The following is a 13875-nucleotide window of genomic DNA, read 5'->3' on the forward strand; positions in this document are numbered from 1 at the left end:
GCATTTTTTTCTGCAAAACAAGAAGCAAGGTGGTCAGGTGAGAGTGAAGAGGGGGAAGGAGGTATTGGGGATCAGGGGGCAAGGGAGAAGGTGTGAAACAGCTGTTGAAAAGAGAGAGGGAGAGCAAGTGCTCAAGAGAAGTGTAACCCGAGTCTGTAGCATTGGGGACCCACCTGAAGGTCAAGTCCACCAACTTGACTAGAAGAGCTGGACTGTTTCTATGACCATGTTAAACTGTGTGGATACAGCCTAGGATTGGTAGCATCCAGTTCCGTAACTCATGGTATCACCCTCCCCCTAATGTGCACGGGACTGCTGTTGGGAACCCCCTCCCCATGAGGGGGAAAGCAGACCACCTGGTGGCCACGCCCCCACAACCTTGGTGGACCCTCCCCTGCACCATCATGAAGTCGTTTTGAGCCTCTCCCTCTTGCAGTGTCTGCACCTCCTGGTGGTACAATCAAGTACAGGTGCACAGCACAGCCAGTGTGGGATTAGATGTAATCAGGGTCAAGTGTAGGAGGAAGATGCGCCAGGGCGGAAGGTGAGTGCAAAGATGTTGATAATGATTAACCATGGAATTCGAAAAGAAACCCATCACCTGGGCGTCAACTTTCAGGACTTTGAAACGGTTTAATCATGACTGAGGAAGCAGACCCGAATTTTCAAACTTTGGGTGAACCAAAGTAATAATTAGAATGAGAAAAAATTACTGTGGTTTACAGTCCAGCTAGAAACTTAATCTCCCTCTTAAAGCAGTGTATGGGCACGTATTGCATATTAACCAAATCTGTTGCACACCCAGCTCAAAGATGGCAGTAGACCACACCACTTAGCCAATTTGTGGCGCTCTAAAATTTCACAATGGCACTTAACAACAACAACATAGTTTCACCAATAATTCTGTCTTCCACACGAGGCTCCTGAAAGGGCTATGCCACTTCTGAGTCTCCTGTTCTCGGGCTTCAACCTGTAATTTTTTTCTCTTCTGGTTCCTGTTTTCCCAAGTTTTTAAAATTCGAGTCTCTTCTGGTTTTGCTGTATCATCCGTAACTGACTGGTTAGAAGGCCTGGTTTGTTGTTCAGGCAGTCCCCAGGTCACCAACATCTAGTTTAGTTAACGAACCAACTCCTATACAGGTCCCTATACAATGGTTCCTAAAAATAAACATGCGACTTTGCAACATGAGTCAAAACATTCTGTATCATTGTGTCAAAGGTATTTTCATGGAGCTCAAAGTCTTTAATATTTTTTATGCATAGAAAAGCACACTACTATATATTAAGATAAAGGAGCTCTGGTGGCATAGTGGTTACGAATTAGGCTACTAATCTCAGGGTCAGCAGTTCGAAACTACCAGCTGTTCCGCGGGAGAAAGATGAGGCTTTCTGCTTCCGTAAAGATTTACAGCCTCGGAAACCCTGTACAGGGTCGCTATGAGTCAGAACCAACTCCACTACGGCACGTAACAACAACATATATTAAGACAAACATCTGACTAACTGATGTTAGCTATGAACCATCCCTAACTGTACAAATTCTATGTCAAGACAGATTTAGGAACTGAACTCATTTGCAACCCCGGGATTGCCTTACTCTAGTGGCTTTCATAGTGCTATGATTCTGAAAGCTATGCTCCTGGTATTTCATATTCCAGCAGGGTCACCCGTAGTAGACGGTTTCAGGAGAGCTTCCAGACTGAGACTCGGAAGAAAGGCTTGGTAATCTACCTCTAAAAATTAACCAATCAAAACCTTATGGGTCACAACAGAACATTGTGTAAATTCGCATGCTTTGGCTACATCCTCAGGAAAGATCAATTGCTAGAGAGGAGGACGTGTTTGGTAATGCGGAGGGCCAATGAGGTGGTGGCAGACCTTGCTGAGATGAATTGGTACAGTAGCTGGAAAGATGGACACGAATCCGCTAGCTATTAAGAATGATGCAGGACCAAGCAATATCATGGGCAGGCCAGGAGTCTTTTGTCCCTGGATGGGAAATAGGTGGCTGGGAGCTGACCCGTTATCTTTTTCTCACGGAGCCAGGCGGTAGGAGGTAGGTGTAGCCTTGGAGATATTCAGTTGGACCATGGGCCTGGTGGGGTCAAAGTCAAGCTGGTGGGGCTTGGCATCCTGGACGGCGTGGTGGAGGGTGGCCAGCTGCTCTGACCTGCCGATCCCTCTCGACTTGCAGGACACCTACAGCCGAAGATGGGTGCCGGGAACTCCAGGCGGCCGCAGCCCGCAGATCCACCCTTGGCCTTGGCCCTGGACGCGCTACCCCCGGAGCTACTGGTGCAAGTGCTGAGCCACGTGCCGCCGCACACGTTAGTGACACGCTGCCGCCCCGTGTGCCGCGCCTGGCGCGACGTGGTTGACGGGCCCACTGTGTGGCTGCTGCAGCTGGCCCGCGACCGCAGCGCCCAGGGCCGCGCAATTTATGCGATGGCCCAGCGCTACCCGCCCAACAGCGAAGAAGAGGAGGAGCTACCGCTCTGCGCCCTGGCGCGCTATTGTGTGCGCGCGCCGCTAGGCCGCAACCTCATTTTCAACTCCTGTGGCGAGCGTGGGTGTCGGGGGGGGCGGGGCCGAGGAGACCCAAGGGGTGTGCTTGATGCGGGCGTGACTGGTGGACGGGATCGGGTTGGGGTAGTGCAGGACAGAGGAGACGCAAAGCATGTGCCGGCTGCGAACCTGGCGAGGGTAGGTGGGGAGGCGGGGCCAGAGCCGGAGAATCCGAGGGGCGTGGTAGAGGCAGGAGGCTCTAGGCAAAGTGGGTGTGCAAAGCAAGGGCGGAGCGACGGGCCGAGCTATGGAAGAAACTGAGTGGAGTGGAGGAGCCAGGAGCTGAGGGCAGAACCCGAGAGAGACGGAACGGATGGGCGAGACGAGGTGCTGGGGAGCGTGACTTTGGGATAGTGTATTTTTAACGTTAGTGCTGGGATGGTATGCCTGTAGATGTGTCTAGGGAGAGAGGAATCCGGCAGACCGGGAGAATCATTGGGTGCTGGGGCGGGGGCGGAGTCTCAAGGAAGGCGTAGACGGCTTTGAGAGGCTGGGAGGGGAAACTGCCGGTGGGCGGGGAGAAGACAAGAGCCAGGATTGGGCCGTGGAGGGAAGGGGCGTGGATAGACGAGGGAAACTGATGGCTGGGGCCACAGGAGAAGCTAAAGGGTTTGGAGAGAGGGAGGAAGGGCGGGACCAGGAGAATGTGCCCAAAAGTGAGGCTGAGGAGATGAATTGGTGGGCTGGCTGAGTGATTGGCATCTTAAAGTGAGACTGGGACTGCTGACAGCTGCGGGGCGGGGCAAGAATAGAAGAAGCCATTGGAGGGGCGGGTGGCGAGACTGCTGGGCGAGCTAGTAGGCTAATCCTTGTGTTCAACCCTATTGTATCACACAGAGGGATTCAGAGGCTGGGAAGTGGAACATGGTGGAAATGGTTGGGCCGTGGAAAAGAACGTAATTCTGGTTCCTGGGGCCCCTTCCCAGACCTGCTTCGTGACTTCTTTCGAGTGAGTAGCTCCTGATCCCGGGCTCTGAGGTGGGAAGAGAATTCTACTCCACCGTCCTTTTTGTTGTTGTTAAGTGCCATTGAGTCAATTCCGACCCATAATGAACCTGTACAGGGTTTCCAAGGAGCAGCTGGTGAGCTTGATCCACCGACCTTGCAGTTCAAAGCGACTTTGCAGTCCAGCGCATTAACCCACTCTCTCCCTACATCACTTTCACCTTATCTTTCCCTCATTCATTCATTAAACAAATATTAGTTGAGGGCCTGCCAGGTATCAGACACTTTTATATGCCAGAAATACCGGAGGAAGTCAAGATCAGAAACTTGCATTTTCCATTTCCATTCTAGATGTAAAGTTGGGGTGACATTAAGCACTTAAATAGCAAAATATTAACACAGCAAACATTGATAAGACTTACTGTCTGACAGTGTTGGTCTGAACATTTTACATATAGCACTTAATGCTCACAACCCTGTATTCCTATTTAATAATAGGTTTCAAAACCGAGGCACAGAGAGTACTCAACATCTGGTTTTTGGGGCCATGGGATCTAGCTCAAGAACTTGATTGTAATTAAAGCTATGAAAACACCAAAACAACCTGATTCTGTCTTCCTCACATGAGGGGACTTCAAAAAGCTAGTGCAAAAATGGAAATAAAAGACTTTTCCCACTAATTTTTGGAAGCCCCCTCAAGCCCCATACTCATTCTTCCCGCCCCCCACCACCACAAGAAGCAACCACAATAAGGCAACAACCAACCAAATAATTATTGTTGTTAAGTGCTGTTGAGCCAGTTCCGACCCATAACGACCCTTACAGCACCACACCAGGACTCTAGCAAACCTGTATTGGTTGGTTGGTTAGTTGGTTATGCACCATGGAGTCGGTTCCAACTCATAGCAACCCCCCCTGTACAGGTTTCCGAGGCTGTAAATCTTTACAGGAGCCAAAAGCCTCATCTTTCTCCCACGGAACAGCTGATAGTTTCGAACTGCTGACCTTATGGTTCGCAGCCCGATTCATAACCACTATGCTACCAGAGCAACCCTGTATAGGGGAGGATAAATAGCCTTCCAACCCCTGTTGGAACTTTCTATTGGCTGACCCAACAAGAAGCAGAGGGTAAAGACCAGGCCACACAGGCCAGACGAACTTAGAGCCTGGGCCCCACACTTCAGAAAACCAAAATCCAAGCCAATGTCCTCAAGTTGGTTCCAAGTCATGACACCTCTGTGGATGCCATGAGTGGTTTGGAACTGCGGACCTTCCAGTTGGCAGTGGAACACTTCTTAACAGTGTCCCCCTGGGGCTCCTCTGTACTATAGAAGGCCCCCAGATTCCCTGCCAGACATCTACCATGTGGCCTTCCATTTGTACTCCTGTCCACAATGAAAAAACCACTGCCATCAAGTCGAGTCCAACTCATCTCAACCTTAAAGGATGGAGTCAAACTGCTTCCTAGGGCTTCCAAGACAGGCAGCCTCATCTTTCCCCCTCGGACTGGGTTCGAACTGCTGATGCTGTGGTTAGCAGCCCAATGCTTAACATGTCCAGGTTCCCATAAATAGTAGGGGTGGGTTTGCCTATAGCTTAGCTTCCTAGGGCCCAGAGCAAGGGTGAAGAACAGCAGAGATGTGAGAGACCAATGGGTGAAGTTATTCGGGGGCAGGAATCTTTACATCTTTACCAACAAACCCTGACGGTCTGCTTTAGACCCGTTAGTCAGGGAGGAAGTGATTTCTGACCTGTGACTTTTGAGTCAAGAGAGAGGCAGCTAGCTGTCTGAAGGTCTGAGTGAGCCACAGGTCTGCCTACCGCAGTCCCACCAACTTCCCCCGCCCCCAGATGGTGCTTCAAGAGGCAGATTGTGGACCTGGTAATGGAGGGGGTGTGGCAGGAGCTGCTGGACAGCGCCCAGCTCGAAATCTGTGTGGCGGACTGGTGAGTGAAGAGTGGCAGCCGTTCCCAGAGCCCCAACTGTAGTGACAGCCATTGTGCAGAAGGGACGGGACTCAGTCTCAGGAGGTAGCTGCTGTCACTGTACTCTGCAGGTGGTCATCTAGTGAGGCTGTGACGTGAGGTGACATCATCCTCTCTGCTCCTCCCAGAGAGACTAACGTTGTTGTTATAGGAGCCAGAGATTCCCCTAGCTTGGCCTCTTTGCCCCAACTCAGCACTGATCCTAGGGGTTTGTGGGTACCCGAGGTTTCAGAAACCTGGGGAGCATTATGCCTGAGCACGGAAGCTCAGAGGTGCCTGGTTTGGCCAGTGATGCCGGCTCGCTTTGAGACTCTGGGCTTACAATGAGCCCTTTCCATTTCAGAATACCCAGCTTCTTCCCAAGGCTCTTGGTCCTCCACAGAAAGTCCAGGCTCTTTCTGTGAAGTAGGGAGTAGTAGGCAGATGACCACACTCAGAGCACCTATTTCCTCACCCCCAAGCTCTTCCACAAAGACTCCAGAGTCGTCTTTAGGTCTGCCTCCTTCCCCAGAGGGTCCCAGACCTTTCCAACTGTGGGGTGTGTGTGTGTGGCCCTCCTCATGGTGCAGGGAGGTCCACTCCTCAGACCCCCTGCCTATACCCAGAAAGCTGATGGGTGGCAGGGCTCTCACAGTTCGCTACCACCTGGCAGGTGGGGTGCCCGAGAGAACTGCAGCTGCATCTACCGGCTCCGGGTCCGCCTCCTGGACATACATGAAAATGAAGTGGTCAAGTTCTCTGCCTCCCCAAATCCAGTCCTTCAGTGGACCGAGAGAGGCTGCCGACAGGTGAGTCTAGATTGCCTTCTGGATCACCCTGACCCACTCAAAGGCACACATGCCCCCCACAACTTTGCCCTGATCAATTTCCATTCTCAGATCTCATTACTACGGGTCATTGTAAGGCAATCCCTGGTGGCTCTGTGGGTTAGGCATTGGGCTAACTGCAAGATCCAAACCAACCAGCTGCTTCTCAGGAGAAATAAGAGGCTGTCTGCTCCCCAAAAGATTTACAGCCTCAGAAATCCTAGGGAACAGTTCTACTCTGTTCTATGGCGTCACTGTGTGTTGGACTCTACTTGATGGCAGCGAGTTAACAATCACTGAAAGTCCCTCACTGGCACAAATGGCTAAGTGCTTGACTACTTGCCGAAAGGTTAGTAGTTTGAACCCACCCAGAGACACCTTAGAACAAAGGCCTAGAGGCAGTCCGCTTCCAAAACCCTGTGGGGAACTTCAACTGTGTACACATTGGGTTGCCATGAGTCACGACTGACTCATGGCAGCTTACAATGATTGAGGCCTTCAAGATCTTTGTTTCCTTAGCAACGACTATGTACCAGGCACTGCTCTTGGTGCTGGGAATGTAGCCAGGAATCCAAGCTTCTCTCTAAAGTTGAAGAAACTGAGGCATGAGGCGGCGAAGCCACACTGAGACACACAAGGTCCCAGTCAAGTCCAGACTGGTTCACAGCATAACCATCGTACCTCCACTGCCCCAGTAACCTCTTAGCTGGTCTTCCCGCTTCCTCCGTTTGCTACGTCTTCCCCGATGACATCCAGAAGGATTCTGTTAAATATGAATCTAATCACCAGTCTCCCCTCTGCCTCAGAGTAAAAGCACATGAGGCCCTGTCTCCTTTTTCTTTGCCTCCCTCAAGCTGCTTCATTCACTCTTTCATCTCAGGGCACCAGCTTCTCCATCTGCCTCAAATTCCTCTCCCAGACCCCAGAAGGTCAGATGCCATCTTCACAGTGGGGCCTCCCCTTACTCACTTTTATTGTTGTTGTGAAGTGCCGTCAAGTCAGTTCCAACCCATAGCGACCCTGTATGGGGTTTCTGAGGAGCATCTGGTGAGCTTGAACTGCCAACCTTGCAGTTCAAACGGCTTTGCAGTCTGACGCATTAACCCACAGTACCACACCAGGACTCCACTTTATAGCCCCCTTTTAGAATGTTCCCAGCCCCTCACCTCTACAGGCCTTGTTCAGGGTCTGGGTCCCCCAAGGCAGCAAGAACCTTCTGCTTCTCTGCTGTAGCCCAGTACTTAGAGCGGGGTCTGTGGCCTATTTTTTGGTGAGCATTTGTTGGATGGAGGGAAGCGGCTGCCCACAAACCTCACCCTCTTGCTCTGTGTCCCCTCACAGGTCTCCCATGTCTTCACCAACTTTGGCAAGGGCATTCGCTACGTGTCTTTCGAGCAGTACGGGAGAGACACACGCTCCTGGGTGGGCCACTACGGTGCCCTCGTGACCCACTCCAGTGTAAGGGTTCGAATCCGTCTGTCCTAGCCACCAGCCCTCTAGGATATAACGTGGCTGCCTGATGCCATCGTTAGAGACTTGGCAGCGAGGAGCCCAAAATGCTCAGGACAATGGAGGTTCCGTCCGGCCTGTTCTGGGCATGCCCTCCATGAATTCCTGCTCGCTGCTACTTCAGCATGGTGGTCACTCAGGGACCCCACCAGGCCATTCAGGGCTTCCTCAGCTTCCGAGGTGGGGGGCACCAGAGAACAACTCAAGAGGCTGCTACCTGCATAGTTTACCTTCAACCTGTTTTTTCATTTGTGAAGGTCTTAGTCTAGAGACAATAAGGGGAACCCTGCTGACAAGTGGGGAGCAGGGAACCTTGTCTGTGTGTTTCCGCATAGATTGTTGGCAGGAAGCAGGGGTCAGTCTGGAGTTCAGCTGTGGGACAAGCAGCTATGTCTGTGGCTTTGGGCCCAGGGTGGCGTTCCCCTCACAAATTCCTTAGGGACAGGTCTTCTGCTAGGCAAGCCTCCTTTCTCTGCCTGGACTCCTGGTGCTGGGGTCTGCTCTGAAGGAAGGGTCCCCCCTAGACCTCTCCCCAGTCCCCAGTTTCTCCCACTATTCCCCCATCTGGAAACAGCCAACAACTCACTTAATAAAACTGGTGCTAGGTGTGAAGGGATGGGCGATTTTCATACCCAGTGCACTGGACTGCCCCCTGCTGGAGGCTACGAGGCTTTGCAGGCATTTCCAAGCATGAGAACTTGAGATGACCTGGAGAGTGTGACCCTTTCCACAGCTCCCAGGCAGGCACCCTATCAGTGCCATTTAGTCTGGGAGGAAGCAGGCGGGGAGATGAATGACCTGCTCAGGGTCATAGGGCACTATGCAGGGGCTACAGAATTGGATCCTAGAGCCAAGCGTATGAGCACGGCTCCCATATCTGCTGGGGTCCAGCAGGTACTTCTCAGCCCCCACAAAGCCCCCTAAGGTCAGTATCATTGTAAGTGCCAATTTTCAGGAGGGTAACACAGACCCAGTTGTTAAGTACCTTTGAGTTGGTCCCGACTCATAGCGACCCTATATAGGGTTTCCAAGGAACAACTGGCGAGTTTGAACCGCTGACTTTGTGATTTAAGCCAACTTTGCTGTCTGTGCATTAACCCACAGCACCACACCAGAACTCCAGACCCAAAGGAAGTCTATAATATGCCCAAGGCCACAGAATAATGAAGAGGTTGAGGCGGGATTCAAACCCAGGCAATGTGAGTCTAAAAATAACAGTAGCCCCCGTACATGAAGCACCGCACTCACGTTCAATCCTGCCAACGTCAGCATTACGACCATTTCCTGAATGGGAAGCTGGCGGGAAGGAAGGGTGGGCATCACCTGCCCAGGTCCCAGGCCTGCAGGAAGTGTTAACTACGGCTCAGTGCCAGCTACTTAACCTTGAGGAAACTGAGACGCAGAGGGGGATCTCAGCTGGGCTAGAGGACAATCTGTTTATTACAACTCCTTCCCAGTGTCTTGTCCGGTCAAAAACGAACCTCTTGCTCCGTGGAAGCTAGGGTCTTAACAGAAGGCTGGCATTTCCCCACTCGCACCCAGGATCCTTTGGGGTAACAGTGGTTCTGCCGGGAGAAGCAAAGTCAGGCTTTGAATGCCGGCTGCTACAATAGTGCCCCTAGGACCCTGCAGAGGAAAGGTTCTTATTCGGCAGGGACACTCAGCCCACCAGCGCCCTGACCATTACTTCTTCTGCACATGGCCACAGTCATATTTGCCCCTCACAACAGTGAGTTTGACGCCAGGCAGGTCTTGCGTGCGGCCACCCTGCACAAGGACGATGTGGTGTTCCTGCAGGCTGTGGCCCTCTCCGGGGATGAAGCAGACCATCTCCTGGCCTGTGCTGAGCCGCACACGGCAGCACTTGCGATTGGCTGAGTTTGGCTTCTTGGGCTTGCGGGTGAACGTGCGTAGAACCACGCCCTTCAGCTGTGGCCGGCCTTCTGTGGGACCCAAACTCCGGGGCTTCCGCTTTGGAGGTCCTTGGCGGTGCATCTGGTTCAGGGTGGCCATGGGGCGGGTGGCCCAGAGCCGGGGAGCCATGGCCAGACCTGGAGAGACAGAGTCAAGAGGGTGTAAGAGAGTATTATCCTAATGAACAGATCATTTGGCTTTCCAGGCACTAATGCAAGCAGTTTACAATCATGAGTTGTGTAAGTCTAACAGTATTCCAGGGAGCTCTGGTAGCGTAGTGGTTACGAATCAGGCTACGAACCTCAAGGTCAGCAGTTCGATGAGGCTTTCTGCTCCCGTAAAGATTTACAGCCTCAGAAACCCTGTGCAGGATCACTATGAGTCCGAACCGACTCCACGGCATACAACAACAAAAATAGCATAGTTATGTCTTCCTGACAACTTCTTAAATGCAGGGTGGAGACAAAAAATGTTTAGTTACACCGTATGAAAATCAGGAGTTCCTAGATGTCAGTGTTTGACTACTAACAAAAAAGCTGGGGGCTCAAATCCATCAAGATGCACCATGGAAGAGAGGCCGGGCTATCTGCTCCCTAAAATGACAAACCCTACGGAGCACAGGTCGACTCTGAGATACATGGACTGTGAGTTGGAACCAACCCCATGCAAAAGTAGCCTCGGTTATATAATCATCAAGGAGTCCTGGTACCACAGTGAGTTAAATGTTGGGCTGCTATCCAAAGTCAGCGGTTCTAACCCACCAGCTGACCCATGGGAACACAATGCGCCCATAAAGATTTACAGTCTTGGAAACACTAAGGAACAGTTCTACTCTGTCCTGTAGCGAGCGGTCCGTGAGTCAGAATCCACTCATACCTTAACGCAGACTGGATCTCAAGCTCACCAGCTGCTCCTTGGAAACCCTATACGGGGTCACTATGAGTTGGAACCAACTCGATGGCACTTAACAACATCACGATGTACAGGATCCACTCAATGGAAAATGGCTTTGGTTATATGGTAATGAAGAGTCTATGAAGTCATCAAAGCACCCTGGTGGCATAGTGAGTTACGAGTTGGGTTGTTAACCGCAGGGTCGGTGGTTCAAACCCACCAGCTCCTCTGTCGGTGCAAGACGAAGATTTCTGCTCCCATAGAAACCCTCTATAGAATTGCTATGCATCAGATGGCACACAACACCACCACAATGTCAAATGTATCATCAAAATAAAAATGCAAGAATTATGAGCCTTTTGGCATAACTGCACTGAATAGTAAGTAACACATGTGAACATGGGCACTGCCAAGTGCTGCTTCATGCATTGTCGCTGCATTACCTCGTGCACTCCCCATAGCAACCCTTTGGGGCATTTCTGGGAGAGATCCAACCTGTCAGCAGATCCTGTTAGAGCATCCGCCCCTCTCCTTCCTCTGCTGTGTCCACCTTGTTTTGTCTATCCTGCTCCCTGCTGGACTGCTCCATCCACCAACTGTTCCCTGCACAGGGCTAGAGGGCCAGCCCTTCTCAACACCTGACCCAGTCACTTTCCTGCCCTGCTCACAGCCCTCCCATGGCTCTGCCTCACTTAGGGGGAAAGGTCCCACTCTGCTCGGCTCTGGCCCTGTCACTTTCCAGACCTCATCACCTGCTTTGGTATTCACTGAGTGCTGACTGACCTGTGTCCCCAAAGACACCGAGACAGGAGGCCAGTGCAGAAAGCTGAAAGGTACAGGAGATAGATTTCTGGGTTAACCAATAGGACTGGCTCATGGATTGGACGTAGAATTTATAAAGATTCAAAGGGGCCCGGGGTTCTCTTTAACACACATTCACTGGGTCTAGGCCCCAGGTGCAGCGGTGACAGACTTGAGCCCTGTACTCTGGGAGCTCACAGGCCAGTGTTCTGAGGCTCTGAACTCCATGCATGCATCCCGTTACCTCTTCTGTCAACTGGCACAGATTCCCTCTCACCACCCAAACTGCCCATTCTTCCCTAGAGTCAGCCCCACTGCTCATTCTAACATCTTGTGTCTAGTTACCCCAAACCCACTGTCATGGTCTCTGACTCGTCACGGTCCTACGTAGGGTTTCCAAGACAGTCAATCTTTATGGGAACAACAGGCCTGTGGTTAGCAGCCCAACTCCTAACCAGTACCACCCAAACTCAAAAGGGATGAAAATCTCCCTTGAAGGCAGATGAAAAGAGCCATGCTTCCCTAGAGATGTGCTCTTGGGCAAGATACTTTGTCTCGCACTGCTTCCCCCTAACACCCCACATCTCTGTCATGGGTACCAGAATGGGTCTCTTCTCCAGCATTCTGTGCAAGGCTGCCACCAGACACTGCATGTAAGCTACCCAAGTTTTGTGAGGCAGGGCCCAGGCCTGGGTAGGTGGCAAACAAAGATGTAAGAAGTTTGCAGAGTGAGGAAGTGCACAGAAAGACCTCACACAGGGCATGGACCATGAGAAACATTTGAGGTTTGTGGAAAGAATGAATTCATAAATAAAATGTCCTTCTCAGGGGGTTGTTGTTAGGTGCTGTCGAGTTGGTTGTGACTCATAGCGACCCTGGCTAGGGTTTCTAGGAAGCGGCTGGTGGGTTCGAACTGCTGACCTTGTAGTTCAAACTGACCTCAGGATCAAGTGCTTATTATACAATGCCACACCAAGCCGCCACTCAGTGGGTGGCACACAAAAATTCCCCTGCTGACTGACTGGATTCTGACTCAGCCCCCCATGTAGGATTTCCTGGAGCTGAAAGCCTCATCTTTCTCCTGCAAAGCTGCTGGTGGGCTCAAACTACCAACCTTGTGGTCTGCAGTCCATTGCTTATCTTACAGAGCCACCACCTCCCTGTAGGACTGGGTGTAACTGCTCCTTTATAGAACCAGACAAAATCTTTATAGAACCAGACCCTCTTACCTTTTTCTGGTGCAGTTGGTGGTTTCAACAGCCAACCTTTCAGTTAGTAGCCCAATGCTTAACCCACGTCACCAGGGCTCCTGGCACACACTGGTGGCACTGGTTTTGTGTCATCGAGTCGCTGCCAACTCATAGAGACCCTATACAGAGTTTCTGAGGCTGTAAGTCTTTATGGGAGCAGAAAGGCGTGGGGTTTTTTTCCCCTGGAGGGGTGGGTGGATTCGAACTGCTGATCTTGAGGTTGGTAGCCCAGCTCATAATCCAGCACTGCCAGGGCTCCTTTCTGGCACACACTGGGCTCTTGAGAAATACCAGTTCTACCTTAAGAGTTTTTGCGGCTTTCAACCCTCTGAGACTGGACCACGTCTAAAATCCAAGTCTCCCCCACGGACGGTACTGAATAAATATTTTCTGAATAAAAAGGGATTGGGCCAAAGTCCTGGTCCTTGCAAGGCGTACAGTAGGCACTCAGCTCATTCCCACCTTCGGTCCTTGGAGCACAAGCTCCAACAAAACCCACCTTGAGTCAATCCCTGATTTAAAAACTCCAATTCGAGGCTGCGCGCGAAAGCTCTGCGGCCCAAGCCCTCCACTTACCGCAGCTCAGGGATTTGCTGATACCACGGAGAAGACCAGACCACGACATCCTGTCATCTGGGGTACCCCTGTGTTACAGGATGAGCGATTTCGAAAGACAAGTCATTAGTGGCTGTCGTTAAGCCAGGGTCCAAATTCCTCCTATCCCGTTCTAAGTCTCTGGTTAAAACTAAGGTAGTCCTTCTGATAATCTAACCACAACCCCACATGCTTCTACTCAGTGTAGACACCCGGGGTCCAACCACTCTAACCTGCATGCAGGAGAGGGAACACTGGGTAAGTACGAAAGACCCGGGAACTCCAACGACCTCACCGATCCCTGCCAGGGTGGTCTGCAGACCGGCTGAATCTGTCCTCCAGCCCTTTCCGGAGGTCATCCCAACGGGGATTGGCTGGTTCTGCGGCTTGCGTGAAACGAAAGGGCGGGGAATAGACGGCGATTGGTCAAAGACCGAGTCAATCTCGTACGACAGTCCTCATTGAACGGCTTTGAGGCACAGAAGCTAAGGTTTTCTCTTAGGAAGGTCTTGCCCCTTCCACGGCCTGATTGGCTCGTCTCGACGGCTGCTTTGCAATTGGTCTCAAGACGGAGTGGGCAGGAAGAAGGGAGCGTATCACGCTTCTCCTTC

General features: G+C 51.6%; 2 protein-coding genes across 2 annotated transcripts; one reads left to right on the top strand and one right to left on the bottom strand.

Annotated features, from left to right (window-relative positions):
• Positions 1–2211: 2211 nt before the first annotated feature.
• FBXO17 (F-box protein 17) lies at positions 2212–7787 on the top strand. Its single transcript, XM_006871444.1, has 5 exons — positions 2212–2566; positions 3403–3514; positions 5362–5457; positions 6149–6284; positions 7644–7787. The coding sequence occupies exons 1-5, from the start codon at positions 2212–2214 to the stop codon at positions 7785–7787; spliced, it is 843 nt and encodes a 280-aa protein (XP_006871506.1).
• A 1707-nt stretch (positions 7788–9494) lies between these two features.
• On the bottom strand, positions 9495–13295 carry MRPS12 (mitochondrial ribosomal protein S12). Its single transcript, XM_006871445.1, has 2 exons — positions 13247–13295; positions 9495–9862 (listed from the first exon to the last, which is right to left on the bottom strand). The coding sequence occupies exons 1-2, from the start codon at positions 13293–13295 to the stop codon at positions 9495–9497; spliced, it is 417 nt and encodes a 138-aa protein (XP_006871507.1).
• Between the last annotated feature and the right edge of the window lie 580 nt (positions 13296–13875).

Source organism: Chrysochloris asiatica, unplaced genomic scaffold, assembly GCF_000296735.1.
Source record: "Chrysochloris asiatica unplaced genomic scaffold, ChrAsi1.0 scaffold00168, whole genome shotgun sequence".
NCBI lineage: Eukaryota > Metazoa > Chordata > Mammalia > Afrosoricida > Chrysochloridae > Chrysochloris > Chrysochloris asiatica.

What these genes read in the sequence shown, in the direction of transcription:
- FBXO17 (XM_006871444.1), top strand. Translation starts at nt 2,212, where the DNA reads ATGGGTGCCGGGAACTCCAGGCGGCCGCAGCCCGCAGATCCACCCTTG. An exon ending in TGCTTCGTGACTTCTTTCGA is followed by an intron (nt 3,515 to 5,361) that starts GTGAGTAGCTCC and finishes CCCCGCCCCCAG; the next exon opens with ATGGTGCTTCAAGAGGCAGA. An exon ending in CCGAGAGAGGCTGCCGACAG is followed by an intron (nt 6,285 to 7,643) that starts GTGAGTCTAGAT and finishes GTCCCCTCACAG; the next exon opens with GTCTCCCATGTCTTCACCAA.
- MRPS12 (XM_006871445.1), bottom strand. Translation starts at nt 13,295, where the DNA reads ATGTCGTGGTCTGGTCTTCTCCGTGGTATCAGCAAATCCCTGAGCTGC. An exon ending in CAGCAAATCCCTGAGCTGCG is followed by an intron (nt 9,863 to 13,246) that starts GTAAGTGGAGGG and finishes CTGTCTCTCCAG; the next exon opens with GTCTGGCCATGGCTCCCCGG.